Source organism: Carassius auratus, chromosome 27 (genome assembly GCF_003368295.1).
Source record: "Carassius auratus strain Wakin chromosome 27, ASM336829v1, whole genome shotgun sequence".
NCBI lineage: Eukaryota > Metazoa > Chordata > Actinopteri > Cypriniformes > Cyprinidae > Carassius > Carassius auratus.
In genome coordinates this window covers 23952583-23971491 of record NC_039269.1, presented here as the reverse complement: position 1 = coordinate 23971491, position 18909 = coordinate 23952583, and the positions used below count along the sequence as shown (strand labels likewise).

The window sequence follows — 18909 nt, the reverse complement described above, 5'->3', positions numbered from 1 at the left end:
GCCTGTGAACATTATGCTGCACAGAAACATTACCAAGCTATAAGCTATAATCGGCAATGACATTTGATATCATTTTAACTAGTTTTTGTTTTCTCAGAAGAATAAAATCATATTTTAAGATAAGAAAAGTGGTTATTCACTAGTAAGTCTATCCAAACTTCAAAGTCTCTTATACTGTCCCTGACCTCTGTCAGTCCATATTAGCAGTGGTGAGGCAGAGTTGGCTTTTTAATTAAGCAGCATCTTGTTTGTACTGCCTGCTGCCTTTTGTCTTTGCACCTGACGACCGCCTCTAAATGCTGCCTCTGTTTGTTGCTTACTGATTGATCTTGATGTGCTTGTCTTAACAGGGAGTGACAGCAACAGCAGAGGCAGAGATCTAATCTGCCAGCCGCTCAAAGACAAATGTGGCACGAGACAATCATGCTTTTAGAATGTTTTGCAAATTACAAATCTTTAATGAACAAGCTTATGTTTGTGCTCTCAACATGCATCTCTTACCAAAGCAAAAATCTGAAACAACATTGAGTTTGATTTGATTAGAACTTTTTTCAGGCAAATTTTTTGACTGAAGAAATAATTTAGAAATACTATATGTAACCAATATAATATAACAATTTATCTTTTCTTTTTTAACCACTGTTCTTTTGAACTTCCTATCGATCAAAGAATCAATAATACTTCACAGTATTGCTGTTTTTTCTGTATTCTGGATCAAATAAATTCAACCTTGCTAAGCAGATGAGACTTCTTTTAAAAACATAAAACAATGGTATTGTTTCAATGTTAGCTATTCTTTTTGCAGGTTCAATTGTTCTGCCAGTAGGTGGTGATAAATGACACAATCCGAGCGAGATTCTGAAGTGTGCATCCAATGGACACTTTACACAGGAGAGAATGAATGGCTGTGAAGTGACTGACACTGGCAGGACACATGGCAAAATGACAAATGAAGTATGTCAGGATTAAATTCATACAGTATAGAAGGTTTTTTTTTTTTTTTTTTTTTTTTTTTTACAGTTGCGAAGCAATAAATTGTTCAAAAGGAGTACCTTAATCGGAGAGTATTATATTTCAAACACAGCCAGACTGTCAGTCAGCATACTGTAGTGCATTCCTAGAAATTGTTACGCAATTGTAGTTACAACTGAATCATTCACTTGTCCAAAAACATTTTGGGTCACTATACCCTGTCCCTTGAAAAAGCATAACGTCTTCTAGTACAGAGAGCCCTACCATATAGAATAGTACTGTATGTAATATATTGACTGAAAGCCCAGCATGTCTTACTTGGTCCCACTCAGGGACCAGACATGAAGATTCCAGAGCTGGGGCCAGGGATGAAAAAACGTTCCCTTTGCCTGAGACAGCAGGTATCTTCTGATTGGAATGGTCCACGGCAAGCCCGAGACCCCTGCTCCCCGAAACACCAGTCGGGGTGGGGTTTGTCCAGCAGTCCTTGAATGTGCCAGGAATGACCCCTACTCTGTGTTGGATTTCTTTCATCCCTTCTGTCACTATGAGGGGGCACATGACTCACCATGCTCTGCTTTTGTTTCTCTTACCGCAAAGGAACCAGACTGGGTCAAGGCTGGGAGGCTGACAGCACCGACGCCTGAGCATGGCTGAGGACAAACTGTGGGTCGGTGTGTCTCTTGGCCTCCTGGAACCTACTGAACACAGTATTTATGGGGTTGCCAAATAGGCTGGAAGGCAACATTGGGGCATCAAGGAGGAACAACTTGTCCCTGTCCTTGATGCCCATAAGGTTTAGCCACAGATGTCTCTCTGTGGCAACCCTAGCAGCCATAGAACGCCCAATGGTTTGCCCGTTTGCTCAAAGAGACAGATCCATGGCTCGGTGTAGCTCTGGCATCATTCCAAGACTGATGCTCCCACTCATGCTCAGGACTTCAGCAAGTCAACCTGGTACGCCTGCAAAACCGCCATGGTGTGCAGGGGGACCCACTGCCTGGAATACTTTCCCCACCATCGTGGATGTTTGTGGATGTAAATCTAGAGGGCTTGGTGTGGAGCTTTTTTTTAGCAACGATGAGCTCTCAAGGGAGAGATAGCCTGCAAGTGTCTCTTCCCCCTGGGGAATCATCATATACCCCTGTGCCTCAGCATCCACAATAGTCAAATAAATCAAAGCCATTGGTATAAAGACACGAGAGGAATATGGTTTACTCCATGAGCAAGATAACTGGTCATTGGGATCAGGGAAAAGTTAGCGTTAACGTTAGGCGTTAAAGTTAACGTTAGCTCTCATTAGGCATGCTACCTTGGCTGTTAACTGATTTTAAGTTTCAAATATTCGCAGGCTAGGACTAAACAATATAACTATTATACAATATCTGTTTGTAATTGTGTCTGACAGGCCTGTACACATCAGAAACAATGAAAAACAAAAGGTCCCTGGAGCGAGTTCTGTATCAGGAATCCGTTTGTTTTCCCCCAAAAAGGGGCGTTAACCTTCGATGACGCCAAAGTAGCGTTGGTCTATTCTAACAGAATCAAAGCAAATGTTCTTGACTACCGAATACTGAATTGAGACCACTATAAACGGACCACATTCACAAAGCAGCAGAATACCTGACAATACCATTGTCAGTCCTGTTAAAGTCGTTATAAGTAGTGACCTCACTTTTGGACACTACAGTTTTGTATTTAGATATGTAGAGATGATATAGATCAGAGGTTGTCAAAGTGTGGCCAGTGACCAAAAACCATAATTTTATTCCAATGATTTCCACAAGTTGGAAAATGCAAAAAGTAGATGGAATTGCAAAATCCTATGATAAAAAATCATTTACTCTAAAATGCAGAACACAGATGAATTAATCTAAAGTAGCGTTGTACAATTAACCGAACAATATGGACTAGTGTCAATTAATCATAAAGTCTCCTATTTAAATATGAAGTCGACAAGTTCTGGGTCTGTGTGTAAATACAGTAGGTGTCACAGGCCAGCTGTATAGTAGTACATTCCAAAAACATAAGATGAACCCAGAACAGTGATTTAAACTATACAACCAACATTACAGCATCAATGCAAGACAAAGCAATGAAGAAATAGGGAGGAAGGGAAGAAACTGAGGGCCTATATATATTTGCTGGGAGTAATCAAAGAAACAGAAAACAGGTTTGAGCTAATCAGGCGCTATTCGACAGAAAAACATAACAAGGAAACACTGAAACAGGATACACAATGCCACAGATGTGCAGTTTCATCTACACATAATCTCACACATAAGGATATGAACTTCATCTCCAGAGATGATCTGAGTAACTTAACCAGCATTTCATCAAACTATTGTCATATAATGACAATATTATGTTAACCCATCAAAAATAAAGGTTTAGTTTAACTTTAGTAATATTCAGTAGAATGTACTTCTCACTTCTCATTATTATTATTAAGAATACTATTACTACTATAACTATACTACTAATAATAAAACATTATTTTAAAGAAATCATCACACAAATTTTCTTCCATGTTTTAATTTAAACAGTAGGCCTTTGTTGTGCAGCCCTTTGTTTAACAAAAAAAAAGAATAGGAATTGTTACATTTTAATTTGATTGTATATGCTTAATCACTGTTACAATTATTATGAAAGGGTCCTTAGAAAATGTTTTACCCTGTAAGGGGTCCCTGATGCAAGCCTATTTCACATTACAATAGATGTGTATTGAAAAATAAATCCATTTTTACCAGCACAATCATTAGCAATTGCATCATATTCTCAAATTTTCATTGAGAACTAAATTGTATAAGAGCGGAAATGTGCGGCACTTATGTGCACGGTTGTAAGTGTGTCTAACCACTCTCATTTCAAAACGATGGAACATTGTAAAAACACTTCAAAGATTTTGTTTTATATTTCAGACGCTGCCTCAGCCTCCATCGTTCATGCTGTCTCACCTTTTAGTCACTTTCTTTGCTTTCATTCCCATTCTCAGCGTGGTTCCTTTAAACATTACAATTAAGACATGCATTTAGTCAGGCTCTTGCCATTATGAGAACAAACCCTCCAATACGCAGTCACAAAAAGCAAAAGGCAATCAGTAGCTCTATTGTTCAGTGGGTTTTAAAACTGGCACCTCAGCCTAACACTTGAGTATTTTCCCTTTCAAACTCACATTGCAATTTGAGGCAAGCTTCTCATAAGTTTCCAATTGATCTTCACTGCCTAAATATCAAGACGGCTGTGCTCCGAATGGTGCACCACAGGAATTTTGAAATCTCATGAATAACATGGATTGGTTTGCAGAATTTATTTCAGGTCCTGGACGCAAATAAATGTGTACTGCATTGCGATTTAGTTAAAGCTTGGGCTTAGACTTTGTCATGGAAATTTCACCCATGCAAGGCATGATAGTATGGAGAAGACCCACTCATTGTCACAGCAGAACAAAAGTGGCTTTACATGCTCATTTATATGCTAGTTTGTTTTCTTTTGCATCCTCTAGCTCCATCCATACATGTTTTTCTTTATCTCCTCTGGCCTTCATCTCTGAGAGCCTCTGTTGCTCTGTTTGTGGCAGATTAGTAATGCTTCCCCTCTGTCACGGACAGCAGAAGGAGAGAGACATGGTGTGAACGTGTGCCAGTCCTGAGCAGCTAACACCCAGTAGGGTCTCTGAGCATGTTCACCCATTACATAAGCACAAACAACTCCAGTGGCTATAGATACAACAGTGACTGCATCTTGGAAAATAGTTGTTGATAATGACAACTTTATCTGCTTTTGCTGCGTCCGAAAGCCATCTTAGAAAGAGAAACTCCTCAATCAAAATTGGTTTGGTTGATTTTAATATTAATTATATATATATATATATATATATATATATATATATATATAAAATCAATCTTTTCAAAAAGTTAATATGTTGTGGCACTTTGGTAGTCAGATGTTAGGGTCATGTTCAGTGTTGCTTTTAAAAGTAGTGCATTATGGCATTACTACATAAAAAAAAAAAATATATATATATATATATATATATATTTACGTTAACTTAGTTACTTTTTATGGGAAGTAATGCATTATATTACTTTAGCGTTACTATTTTTCACTTGGGCTGGGCTTGCTTATTTCTTTTTAATAGCAGAAATCCCAAAAGTTATATTTTTGGCAACTGTAAAGGCCCTTTCACACCAAAAATGAAATTAATAAGCCTCAGGCTGAAGAAAATGCCTCTGTCTCTGCAAAGAATAAATAGGACAACTATGTAACTTGCATTACTTATTTGAAAGAAGTAAGATTTTACTTGTTACTCTCTTGCTATTCTCTTGTTAAAGTAATGCTTTACTTTACTTGAAAAAAAGTAATCTGATTCTGTAACTTGTAATGCATCACCTTTAACACTGGCCATGTTCATTAATTAATGTGATTAACTTCACCATGTGGTTGATTGAACACCTAAAAGAACTGACTTCATATGTGCACTAAAAATAACCTTTGAACAAGTTGGTTAAAAAATGGCTTTTGAAATTTTAGTTATGAGAAATAGGGTTACTGTTGATTGTGGATTTTTACATGTGATCTAAGTATCCAAAATGGCATGAATACATTTGAGGCCGTGGTCTGCTGTAACATGCTCACTTGTGAAAAAACATAGATGGATGAATATTTAGATACTAAAAATGCGAATGAAATTGAAAATAATCAGAGTTGCCTTGGTGATGGTGATAAATATCTTTTTTTTTAACAAGGTTATCCAATACTTTGCCTCCCTGCTGTCTCGGGAGTGTAGAGAGTAATTGATCAATACTAGACTAGATCTATTGATCAAAATTGGTGAACTCAAAGATTTGTCGATTGTGCCGAAACACTCTCTGCAGCTCATATGTCTCTGTCAACAAACTCACAGATCATTGCTTCAGTTTCACTTGTAATTAAAAGGAAAGAATAATCATTAAGCCTTTCTGAATGCTTTACATAGCAACAAGGAAAATTAAGTTTCACAAGTTCACACTAACATGTATGATTGAGCAATTACAGTAGTAGCATATTTGACTTGCTGTCCAGAGGGAGGGCTCCAAGCTCAGGATATAGCCTGAACCCAGAGAACTGGATGTCAATGGAGGAGAGGCTTCACTATGCTGAATAAACAGCCTTTTAGAGGAAACAGCTTATCATTTAATGAATCAACAGCCAATCTGCTAATCAACAACATGTTTTACACTAAACAGTACATTTGGATTTATGCTGTTTTATAAAAGAAGTCACAGATTTTTTGTGACAGGTGGGATTCAGTTTATGGCACTTCTCATTCATTCTTATTGTATCTGTTAACGGCAATCGAGTGACGCACAACTCTGTCTGAAATTCAGTGACGTCAAGGCTGTAATATGATTGGTTATTGAGGCACATGTGATTCAAGTTGACTGTTACGCTTTCTTCAATAGTAATAAATACCATAGACAGTAAAAGAAATGGACACAGCGACCCCATTGGAACAATGAGACAAGTGAAGCCCATTTTTAGCACTTCCGTTTCTGACGCATAGACTCAAACTAAGCTTGATGACGTCAGCAACCTGTCTCACAGATGTAAATCTTCTAGTAGCTGTGCGTGCAAACTGCCATCGTTAATCTTGCAGAGACGGCGAGCTTGAGCGGGGAGTTTTTTGTCGTGAGTGAGCAGGAGTAAGTATTCTGATTAATTATTTTGTATAGTATTTTAAAATGTAATGCCAGTACGCCATAATAAGTTAATTGCCTGCGAGCTTCTCCTCCTGTCTGTACGGTAATGCGACAGAGAGTCGAGTGGTTATGACACAATCGTTAGCCTATTCTTTACAAAAACTGTTTCTACGGGGCCATTATGTAACATAGAAGGTAATGGAGCCCTTTATACATTGTCGTGTATCTTTAGAAATAAATAATGGACAAATGGGAGTCTTTAAACGCCTCAGATGTAAAGTTATTCACTGTCAAAGTGACACCAAAATGAATGGGAGGTCAATGGGATGCTAACGCAAGTGAAGTTCTGCTACAAGATGGCGGCCGACTTCAACTTCCGGTCGACTTCCTTGCCGCCTGATAAATACAGACATTCTCATCTCTCAAAAGTAAGACAATCTCTGGTCCAAACCTTGAGGCATCAGAGTAGTTTTGGCTGCATGAAGGGGAACCTACAAAATGTTAACTTGTGAAAACAAAATGTGTATGTCATGTGTATGCATTTAACTCGTTCATTCTTGAGCGCAGGCACATAGTGTTTCTTTACAACATCACATCGCCAACTACTGGTCTGGCATGCATATTGCAGCATTTTAGTAAATTTCGCAGATCTCTGTGAATGGGGATCATTTGACAATGTTGTTGTCTATATGTGAAACTTTTCAAAAACGCAGAGGAAATGTCAGTTTTGTTGCTGTCATGTCATGTAAACGTCATGTCCAGATGTTACAAACTATAATTTGAAGAATCCTAATGAGGCCTTGATAGGGTGTGTGAATGTTCTAAAGTAAGTCAAGAACGGCTGGTTACATAAGTATAGTTAATCATCCCTCGGCAGGAGTGAGTGGTAGCGCAGTAAGAGGCCATGCGTTGAGGGGGTGATGGTGTGGTCGCACCTACTCTTCCTTTCTGTTCATCTGCTCTCTCCATTCTGGCTCAGGCCTGGTGCCACAGACCTGCCGAGTGACAAACTTAAAGACCACAATAGAAGCAATTAATCACAGAGCAAGAAGAGACAGAGATCATGGCTTGTGAAGCACGTTGTGTTCGTTTGAAAACATGATGGAGGAAAAAAGCATCTGCAGACTAATGCACCCCATTTACAGGAATAACTCTGGGTGATTTTTCTTTTTTCATACCACTCAAAAGTTCTTTCCATGTAATAAATATTGCACTATATTCCAAGTCTATGTCATTTACTTTATATAGGAACAGATTATTCTCCATGTCATCACATGGACTATACTGGTCTATAACTTCCTAGAAATCAGGAGCAATCTAGTATCGGTTCATTTTCTTGTGTTTTTAATGCAGATTGTTTTACTTTTTTAAGCATTTCCATTAATAAATTGCTTGTAAATTTCACAAATAATTACACGGAAATGACAATTAACACTTATTAAATACGTTGCTGTCTGCTTTGCATTTGTCAGTTTGCTCTGCTTCTATTTTAATGTCTTTATTTATTTTCATGTAATGCATGTTTCCTATTATGCTTTTAATATATTGTGTTTTCTTGTACAGCACTTTGGCATAACTCTGTTGCTTTCTAATGTGCATTTAGATTTTTCTGACTTGACTAATTCAATAATTAAATACCACATTTTGAAATAGGGAGACTGTAATTGCATTAAACATACTCCAGTAATCTTTGCTTTACTTTACTTTTACAGATCAGACTTTGTGCTGACAGTCAAAGGTCTGGCTATGTGAGACTATCCAGTACCTACCATCTTGTTGAATTTTTTCCTTACCACAGCCACTTTAGCCTTCCCTTTTATTATTATAGCTCAAAAAAAGTAGAAATAGAAGTCCTCACCTATACAGATGTCAGAAACATTGAGAGATCTGCACTGTTTGTGTCTGCTTTTGAGTGTCCAAGCTGCATAATCTTGTTCAATCTTTCCATTTTCAATTGTTCATTTTCATGTAAAGAATTTAGAGCATTGTTTACTGAACAGCTGCTTTGCTTTGTCCTATGCATTTAGATATATTTCACAATAGTAACGTGAAACATTATGGGGAAAAAAAGTTGTTTCATGTTTTTTGTCTGTTGGAGCACTGCTGTGCACATGAAGATGGCATGTGACTCATGATTATCAGTAACGGTCCAAACACACTGAGTAAGCCACAGAGAGAGCCAGCTGGAGAGGACAAGACAGGACACAAGTGCTCATTGACTCAGAGAGGGTGTGTGCACTGGTGCATCTGTGTCTGTCTGTGTACATACAGTTCAGGAGGTGTGATTGAAGCAGTGAGCTTCTTATGCAAATGCATGATGCTTCTTTATATGAGATATATGGCACGTGTGAGAACACATTTGGGGAATATCATGGACCTCAACGATGGTCTTTATAAAATAAATGCTATAGTATTGTTCTAGTAACATAAATGCTCTAGTAAAGGTGATAGGATGAAGATCATGCTTTTTTAATTCACCCTTTGAAACTTCACAGGTTAGCACTTCCTCATGGAGGGCTGTTGTTTTATACAGTAAAACAATCTTCATTAAGCAACAGACAATTTAGCAATAATAGGTCTCTCATTCACAAATACCTGTGGTTGGTTGCATAAACCATTTTAAATTGGTTCTAACCTTTTAAGTGAGTAACAGAAAATATAATCTGGTCTAATTTGAATCCAAAAAGTAAGACTGATTACCTCTCAACTAACTGCTAGTTGGTAAGACTAATTATTTAGACACTTTCTTAAAGGGATAGTTCACCCAAAAATTACAATTCTGTCATTCACTTTGTTCTAAACCGGTATGAATGTTGTTTTCTGTTGATAAAAGAAGATATTCTGAAAAATGTTGGTTACCTTACAGATGAAGATCCATTGTCTTTAATAACAAGGGGAGGAAAGTCAATGGCTACTATAAAAAAAATCATAATAAAAAAAGAACAAAGAAAAAAAAAGTGAGGCCAAGTATGCTCTGCATTTAACCCATCCTAAGTGCACACACACACTTGCTCAAGGTCACCTCAGACGTGGTATTGAAGGTGAGAGAGTGCTGTACATTCACTCCCCCCTCCTACAATCCCTGCCAGTACGAGACTCGCAACCTTTGGGTTACAAGTCCGACTCTGTAACCATTAGGCCACGACTTCCCCTAAAATTAAACTGTTTGGTTACCAACATTCTTTAAAATATCTTCCTTTGCATTCAATAGAAGAAACTCATACAGGTTTGGAACATGGCAGAAGTTTAATTTTTTGGTGAACTATCCCTTTAATTTAGTGACTTAATATGCAAATGAACTTACCAATGTCCTTCAATTTGATGAGGTGCTGAGAACTTAATTTTGAGTCATTGATATTAGTGTCCAAGATGACAATGTGTGGAACTTTTAGAGGTGCTTTATCACTCTGAATTGGTGCAATTGATTTTATTTCTCTAGCTGATTTATGGGCAAAGAGAGACTTTAGGAGACTCTATTACTGTGGGATGAGTAGAATAACAATTTACATGTATTACACAAATTAAGAGCTTTGGCTCTTAATGTTGTGTGCTGCTTTCTTGGGCAATCAATTCAATGTCTAATGTCAATGTTAATTTGATGTCAAATTCTGACGTCAGCTGATGTTGATAATTGTTCTGTAACCAAAATCCAACGTTAAGTCAATGTCAGACTGGTGTCAAATTCTGATGTCAACCTGATTTTCATTCTCAACCAAAATGCAATGTCCGTCCAACATCATGTCCAACTTTAACCTGATCTTATATTGATGTCCTGTGCCTGCTGGGGATATGTTCTCATCACTGCTTCATTTATCTGATCTAAAATTCATTAAAAACACTAATATTCCTAATATATTACTAATCATATTTTTCAAACCATGCCTTGATCAACACAATCATTTGAAAGCTCAGAGCCCGAGCTTTACAATGCATGTAGCTGCTTTGATTTACTCCAAAGTAGTGCCAAGTTATTTACTGATCAATTAAAAAAAAATAATAATAATAATAATTAATTTCATGAGATATTAAACGTTAAATAAGAATATGAAAAAATTCCCTTGACCCTTTTCCCTTTTTTACATTTTATCACCTATTTCTAAAGTTTTCTATCAAATGATACCTACCTTTTGACTCTCTTTGCTAGGGTCTTGGAGTTGTGATTCATTATTTTTGTGTATGACACTCAGAAAACGGAAGTTTTTAAAATGCCTTCAGGGAGTCAAGAGCTAAACAAAAGGGCCTATTTTGTTACAAAATACTGTAACTTTTGGATACTTTATGCTATCACCACAACCACAAAAACCGATACAGCTAACATGCTGGGGAGCATCATCAAAAAAGAATTTCCCTCCTACCTTATTTCTGTCCTGAGATACTAAATGTCAAATAAGACAGATATGAAAAATTTCTCTTGAACACTCAATTTTTCCCTTCATTTTATCAGCTATTTCTCAGCAGGAGAATGTCCAAATGATATATATATATATATATATATATATATATATATATATATATATATATATATATACACATATATATACACACACACACACACACACACACACACACATATATATATATTGTTTTGTTTTTTTTTCTCACTAAAAGTACTGAAAGTTTTCTATCAAACAATACTTTTGATTCTCCTTGCTACAGTCATCGAGTTATGAGTCAATATTTTTGTGTATGTCATTCAGAAAAAAACATCAACTTCGGTGATGCAAAGGGTTAATGCATTGATGGAAAAACTGGAATACCAGCAGCCATTACACTTCAGAAATCATAATAATATGTTCATTTGGTGCTAAAGAAACATACCTATTTTTTCAATGTTGAAAAAAGTTACTGCTTATTGCCTACATTTTTACATTTTTTCATATATATATATATATATATATATATATATATATATATATAATTTAATTTTAGTATTTTTAACTCTAACTTTGATCAGTTGAATACATCCTGAATAAAATGATGCTGAGATAAAAATAATAATAATAATAATAATAATTGGTTCCACACTGTACAAACACACACGCACACACACACATGGGACATGGGTTATGTCCTCATAAGTCACCCTCTCCTTGTAATACCTGTGTCATACCCATGTCATTATACAGAGTTGTGTCCTGATATGTGATATGTCACAAAAACAAGAGCACACACCCACACACACACACACACACACACACACACACACACACATACAATTTTTTAAAATAAACTATTTAATAAAAATACCCTTACCATGAACACACAGTTCACTTCATGTCTTAAGTCACTTTTTGATATTGGGCAACTTGGATTGATATTGGATCAAATTGACTCTTTGCATCTTTCTAAAGATACAGCTCACGTGCGCGCGCACTCTCTCTCCTGATCTTTCTCATGACGTACCCACCCACCACCCACCCTCAGGTGAGAAAGCAGGGCTGTAATGCATCTCACACACACTTCTGTTTGTGTTCCCAGTCTTTAACGTCGTTTTCAATGTAAACAAACAAAAACTTCGTTCAGGTGACGTTTTCATCAGTTCGGGGAATGATATATCGTCTTCATTACGAAGTTAATTGACTTTCCCTGGAGCTGCAGGGAAGTTCGTTTTTGTTTGGCGTCCCTTCTGTGCCGAGCAAGATTGCGCATAAATCGCAGCGCGAGGTGCGCCCGGTGCTGTCGAGACTGGGCGTCAGAGCGCGGGTGATCGCCACGGGCGTGCTGGGTGTTATCATGGTGCTGGTGCTGGTCATTCTCATCCCGGTGCTGGTCAGCGCGGCGGGATCCGACCCGCGCTACGAGATGCTCGGCGCGTGCCGCATGGTGTGCGATCCCTACGGAACGAAGTCTCCATCATCAGCACCGACAGATAACCGCTTGGATCAGTCCCCCCCAACTTTCATTCGCGGTCCCAAAGGAGAGCCAGGGCGCTCGGGACGGATCGGTCCGAGGGGTCAGGCGGGACCGCAAGGTCCACCCGGACCTCCGGGTCCCCCCGGAGTCATAGGAGAACCGGGGCCACCAGGATTACCCGGTCCGCCCGGGGTCACCGGTGTCATAAGCGCGGCTACGTACAGCACCGTGCCCAAAATCGCCTTCTACGCGGGACTCAAGAAGCAACACGAGGGTTACGAGGTGCTGAAGTTTGACGATGTGGTCACTAACTTGGGCAACCACTATGACCCCTCGAACGGTAAATTCACCTGCTCCATCCCGGGGATCTACTTTTTCGTGTATCACGTATTAATGAGAGGTGGTGACGGGACCAGCATGTGGGCTGATCTGTGCAAGAATAACCAGGTAGCTCATAAATCCAGCTGTCATCATTTATATATTCCTCAATCAACAAATCAATCTATGCATCAACTGATGCATAACAAATCTTTATATTTAAGAAATTATTTTTTAAGTTAAATATTTATTTTTAATATTTTCTAATAATCAACACTTGTGTGTAATGGAACACTATTTGTAAAAATGTTTTTTTTTATGCCCCGACTAGACTGATTGACTATTGGAATATTACAAATTTTACTCAGTTAACATGTTATCATATTAATCTTTTTATTGCTTTTGCAGTATTATCATAATAACATTATGTTTTGTTATTATGTAAGTTCTAATCACATATAATATTCTGAAATTGCAAAAAGCCAGCATGTCCTCTTTAGGACAATAGCATTTAATAAATCAGACATATTTTATTAGAAAAAAAATGTCCTTAAGATGTTGCAAAAAATGTTCTAAAAAAAAATGTTGCCTAGTCTTCAGGCAATAATGCTAACGTCCATAGGGCCAATTTTGTTTTAAGGTGTTGTAATTAACATGGAGTCATAACTCAATTTGGGATTAATAAAATATTAACTGTATCTAACACAAGGTTTCATCTTTTTCCTGCAGGTGCGTGCCAGTGCAATAGCGCAGGATGCGGATCAGAACTATGACTACGCCAGCAACAGTGTGATCTTACACCTGGAGCCTGGAGATGAGATCTACATTAAACTAGATGGAGGCAAAGCGCACGGGGGAAACAACAACAAATACAGCACATTTTCAGGCTTCATGGTCTACGCCGATTAACGGCCGTGGCATGGACTGCACTTTCAGATGTACCTCATTTTGACATCACGTCATCAGAGCGAGGTCAAAAGAAAGTTTAACCCTCAAGCTTGTGACAACTCATGTCAGAGCGAAGGAGAAGGAATTACTGAATGCATGAGAACACGTCCTCTACACATAAATTAGTTTTTAGAAAAATCACTGTGATTTAGAAAAAAAAATCTTAAAGCATAACGCATATTATTGCAGTATATTTATTGAGAGATTAACTGGCAGTGAAAGCAGAAAATCATTTGACATCATTCCATTCCATATGTGCCTACCTTACACTGACACATGGCGGATCAGAAGAAGTTGTTACAGAGCACACGCCATTAGCCCGGAAATATAGTTCAGATTACATTTCTGAATCATTTCTCATTCCTCATGCACAAATTGTCACATTCAAACCACAGTTCTGTACCGTTTTATATAAATGTCATCATTTAAAAATATTACCACTGTCTGGTATGTGCAGTGTCATCAAATAATTGTGAATAAAATATATTGTATGATTTGCATGCGTGTATAAGTTTGCTATAAAACTAAAAGCTCTATGTAAATAGTGCAGTACAGCAATCAACAAATGCAACTATGAAATATCCTTCACTTGATTACCTCAAGTGCATTTATAATATGTTGCTATTCCTTTAAAAGCACTAAACTAAATACATATGACAGTAAAATGGTAGTCCTAGATCTATAAACTAAAAAACGGAAATCAGTTTTTCATCCTCGAGGAAAAAAAAGGAAATGGGATTAAAAAAAGATTAATTAACATGCCATCTTCTTAAAAGTAGCTTACGATGTATTTAGGATATTTCATCAGACCTTTGAATACACTAGTACTGTTCCACTTGTGATTCCCTGAGCTGTGATTCCTTTAGTGTAATTACTAATATTTTCTTTGCTAGTTCATCCAATTTAAGTCAAAAGCACCTATTTTCCATGACTTAGAGTCATGTTTTTATTTTACCCACTTGTTTGTGCTGAGAGAGCGTTGATCATTGAAGACTGGTGAATATTTGATTTGAATATTCCAGTTAGTGTTAAACTTGACATGTGAGCTATGGGTCTCAACTTTACCATTTTAATTAAAAGTTTTTTCTTGGCATCAATGGTCCCATGAAGAAAACCATTTTTTTTTTTTTATTGAAAGGTTCTTTGGGGATCCCATAATTGCTCTTCTATTGTGTTTCTACAAAAACCCTCAATTGAAACCTTCATTTTTAACAGTGCACATGAATTAATGCTCACCAAAGTAAGGATTTTAGCACCAAAATCAACAGTACAACAATGTTCCTAACAATAAAAATTTAAATCAATTTTTGTTATGTTAACTTGAGGAAGGAAATCGACTTTTAAGGCGGTTGGTTTATTTAAATGTCAGCCATTGTTTAGGATTCTCTATCAGTATTTTATCCACCTGGTTCTGAGTGATGCCTCGAGACAGCATTTTGGGAACAATATTCTTCAGGATGTGGGAGAAGCCATGACCGCCATACTTGGTCAGTCGGTGCTTGGTGTGGATATCATGGGCAATGAGGAGTCTGTCTTCATAACCTTCTCTGATCAGGAAAGCCAAGCTAGTGCAACAAAACAAAATGACTCTCAATGATCTGTTGACTTCACATAAAATGAATAGTCTCAATTAAGCAGACTGGCATGTTTATAACAGATAATCATTTACGGATTTCCGGAAACAGAGGCAGATGTTTATGAACCATTTACTGTAACGTATTGGCTGCTGTTCTTGCTGGACGCAGATACTTACGTCTGAACTCTCTGGCTGTCGCTGAGCATGTCAACATCAAGGTTAAACTGATAATTCAGCACCTCTGTGCCAAAGAGGTCATATTCAAGGTAGCTCCCCATCTTTGCAAACTCCAGCAATTCTTGCGGATCATAAATGCTCCTACAAGGGAGACACACATTAGAGTCACTTTCAGATAGAATGTTTTTTAAATAGAACTGAAAGAGTTGTTGGAAGCTTTGTGTTTGTGATGATGAAGTCACATGAGCGTAGCTTTTTACTTCTGGCTTCAGAACACATACAATTTGTGATTATCAAGATAAACAAAAAGTGTTTGAATGCATTATGCAGTTTTTCCCCCTTTGTCTCCTTACCTGTCAAGATGAGACATGACTGTTTTGGAGATATCTCCCCCTGCTTCTTGCAGAATGCGGATGGCCTCTCCAGGAGCGGCTTTGTTTCGTCCGGGGTGGATGATAACTGGGCAGCCGAGCTGAGTCTGAGCGTGAGCGGTGGCTCGCAGGACCTTCTTCTCGCTCTCTGTGATTGGCCAGCTCGTACCGATCTCTCCAATCACACCACAACGGATATCTGTACCGTCTGCGCCATGGAGCACCTCATTGACAATGATATCAGTTAGCTTGAGGGGGAAAAAGATGAGAAATTTGAGAAATGGGAACAAATCATGTTCATCTGTTTTATCAATAATTTTACAATGTATACTACTGGTCAGAAGTTCATAATAATTCAGATTTTTTTAAGGTAGTTCTTCGAAGTTCTCAAAGGCTGGATTTATTTCCTAAAACTACAAAAAATATTAGAATGTAAAACTACTGTTTATATCTTAATATATTTTAAAATGTAATTTATTCTGATATGGCAAAGCTACATTTTCAGCATCATTAGTCCAGTCTTCAGTGTCATGTGATCCTTCAGAAATCATTCTAATATGCTGATTTGGTGCTAAAAAACATTTCTTCTTATTATCAATGTGGAAAACAGTTGTGCTGCCCAATATTTTTGTGGAAACCATGATACATTTTATTTTTCACAATTCACTGATGAATAGCAAGTTCAAAAGCATTTATTTGAAATATACTTTTATTAACACTTATTTTAAGGACCTATTCTCGCTATTAACTAGTTGCTTATAAGCATGAATATTACAATTAACTGGCTGTTTATTAGTATTTATAAACTACATATTAATGCCTTATTCTGCATGACCATATTTTAGATCCCTTAATCTAACAACTACTTTACTAATTATTAATAAGCAGCACTTTTAGTCTGTCTGTAGAAACCAAGATTAAATACAATTGCAATGTTTTGGATAAGATAAACAAAAAAAATATTTATTTAATGATGATTTCTATGTCAAATCAACTGCCACCACAGGAATAACTTACATTTTAAAACAGAAACAGTTCTTTTAAATTGTAACTATATTTCACAATATTACTGTTTTACAGTGTTTTTAAAAAAAAATAAATATAGCCCTGGTAAGCATAAGAGACTTATTAATTAATTAATAAATAAATAAATAAATAAATGTTCCACACGTTTGACTGACAGTGTAGCTACAACACACACACAAACCTTCTCAACGGTCATTTTTCTTGTCTCATCAGAGTGGGTCACGTCCACATAGTACCCCGCTCCAGCAATGATATGCACACCCGTCTCTTTGGCCAGCTGCCGCAAAACGGGCAGATTTCGGGTGATGCCTGTGGTAGTGTTCTCCACTATGGATCCTCCTCCTGCTTTGCGGTAACACAACAGCTCTTCCTTCACCGCCTCGATCTCCTGACTCAACAGCAGGTTCTCATGGTGGCTGTACGGGTTCTGCTGCAACCAGTGAAGGTGCTTCATCTCAATGGGAGCAGCTGCAAGGCCCTCGTCTCCAGGTGCTGGGGGAACATGGCTGCACTCAAACGTCATTGTAAGGTGTTCGTGGGTCATGGTGCGGCCCAGGAGATCAGGCTCTATTAGACCCAGCACCGTCTGGACCTTACCGCTCTGTTCAGGCATGGTTCTGTGATCCTGTCCAACAAATGGTTACAGGTGTTAAAATAAATAGAGTTGCTAAGCACTGTTTATGTTGCACTGGCAACACAGATGTATGCAGTCTGTCAGTCTGAAATAAATAATTGCATGCTTGAAGAAGACGAAGTGCATGCTTGGCTGGTGTAAAACTGTAGGCTGCTGTACAAATGACTCATCTTGGCTGTCTCATAAGGTATGTATGGGTTAGCCACGCCTTGGTAGTTCGGACTTTGGGCTGATGGAGATGCAGTCCATTGAGTTCCAAATACGGAATGCACAAGTAAAATCACAAATGTAAAACAAATGCATGCATTAAGATGCACGCTCGTGCCGTCGAGTATATAAATATAACCGCGCAACTGTATTCACATCAAACAACAAGCATATTGAGATTAGACACAGAACTACACCGGCAGCGAGACTTCCTCAATAACAATCGTTTAAAAAGTTCACCACAACAGGCGATAAGCATGCAGTGTTACTAGCTGTTATTATTAAATCACACGACGTGATGCAGTTAGTGATTCATAATAAACAATAAAGGATAAAGTGAGCAACAACACCTGTAAGCAAGTTCAACTTCCAATTTGCAGCACTGACAGCGCGGAGCAACAAGGTCTCGCGATTTTACTTGTAACGCGAGACTTGATGTTACCTCTACCTCTACGGAGTTAAACACGGTGTTCAAAGCGAAATAATGAAATTAATAAATAATCAAATATTTACGAACGAATGCAGTCCCTCTAATTCGAAGATGTGGATAAATTTAGACAGTTCGCCTGTTTTTAAACTTTGAGTCTCTTTTGCCACGCCCCTTTCTGTTCACTGACGTCTATGAGAGGTACTTTATTATATAAGGGCTCTTTGTGGAAATCGGGATTCGGAAAATACATCCTCACTCAAGTGAGTGCCCTAAACAAAAAATAAAGCCTGTATTATGAAACAGAACATTTGGAAACTATTTATCACTAGGGTACTATTTTTGTGATAGGTTAGACAGCCTATGTAATGTTTAAACAATAACTGCTGTGTTTCTATGGTAGTCCATGGTGGAAAAACAGCTTTAACCTGCTTAGACTGGCACATAAATGTCACATTTTCCTGCAGATGCATTAGAAAATTAATTTAGCGTGTTGAACTATTATTTATTTATTTATTTATTTATTTAAATTAGTTTATTGTGCTTGTGTCAATGTTTATATGACCTGCTACTATTTTTTTAATATCCTATTGAAAACTATTTGCCAGATGTACATAAGGGATATCATACATCTAGTTAAATTGTATTCTTTGTTATTAGAATCACATCAACTGACTAATGCCAACATACTTTGCATATTAAGAAACCAGTTTGTATGC

General features: G+C 37.6%; 2 protein-coding genes across 2 annotated transcripts; one reads left to right on the top strand and one right to left on the bottom strand.

The window, feature by feature from the left end:
- Nucleotides 1-12097: 12097 nt before the first annotated feature.
- c1ql3b (complement component 1, q subcomponent-like 3b) lies at nt 12098-13860 on the top strand. Its single transcript, XM_026206811.1, has 2 exons — nt 12098-12953; nt 13554-13860. Exons 1-2 carry the CDS (start codon nt 12387-12389, stop codon nt 13731-13733), a joined length of 747 nt encoding a protein of 248 aa, XP_026062596.1. The 5' UTR covers nt 12098-12386; the 3' UTR covers nt 13734-13860.
- Nucleotides 13861-13951: 91 nt separating this feature from the next.
- Nucleotides 13952-18252, bottom strand: pter (phosphotriesterase related). Its single transcript, XM_026206807.1, has 5 exons — nt 18114-18252; nt 17104-17547; nt 15879-16144; nt 15526-15666; nt 13952-15337 (listed from the first exon to the last, which is right to left on the bottom strand). The coding sequence occupies exons 2-5, from the start codon at nt 17533-17535 to the stop codon at nt 15127-15129; spliced, it is 1050 nt and encodes a 349-aa protein (XP_026062592.1). The 5' UTR covers nt 17536-17547; nt 18114-18252; the 3' UTR covers nt 13952-15126.
- Between the last annotated feature and the right edge of the window lie 657 nt (nt 18253-18909).

Bases quoted from the DNA above. Each gene is read 5' to 3' on its own strand.
- pter (XM_026206807.1), bottom strand. From the start codon at position 17,535: ATGCCTGAACAGAGCGGTAAGGTCCAGACGGTGCTGGGTCTAATAGAG. The intron at 15,667-15,878 runs GTAAGGAGACAA...TCTCCCTTGTAG, and splicing joins GTCATGTCTCATCTTGACAG to GAGCATTTATGATCCGCAAG. The intron at 15,338-15,525 runs GTAAGTATCTGC...TTGTTGCACTAG, and splicing joins GACAGCCAGAGAGTTCAGAC to CTTGGCTTTCCTGATCAGAG.
- c1ql3b (XM_026206811.1), top strand. From the start codon at position 12,387: ATGGTGCTGGTGCTGGTCATTCTCATCCCGGTGCTGGTCAGCGCGGCG. The intron at 12,954-13,553 runs GTAGCTCATAAA...TTTTTCCTGCAG, and splicing joins ATCTGTGCAAGAATAACCAG to GTGCGTGCCAGTGCAATAGC.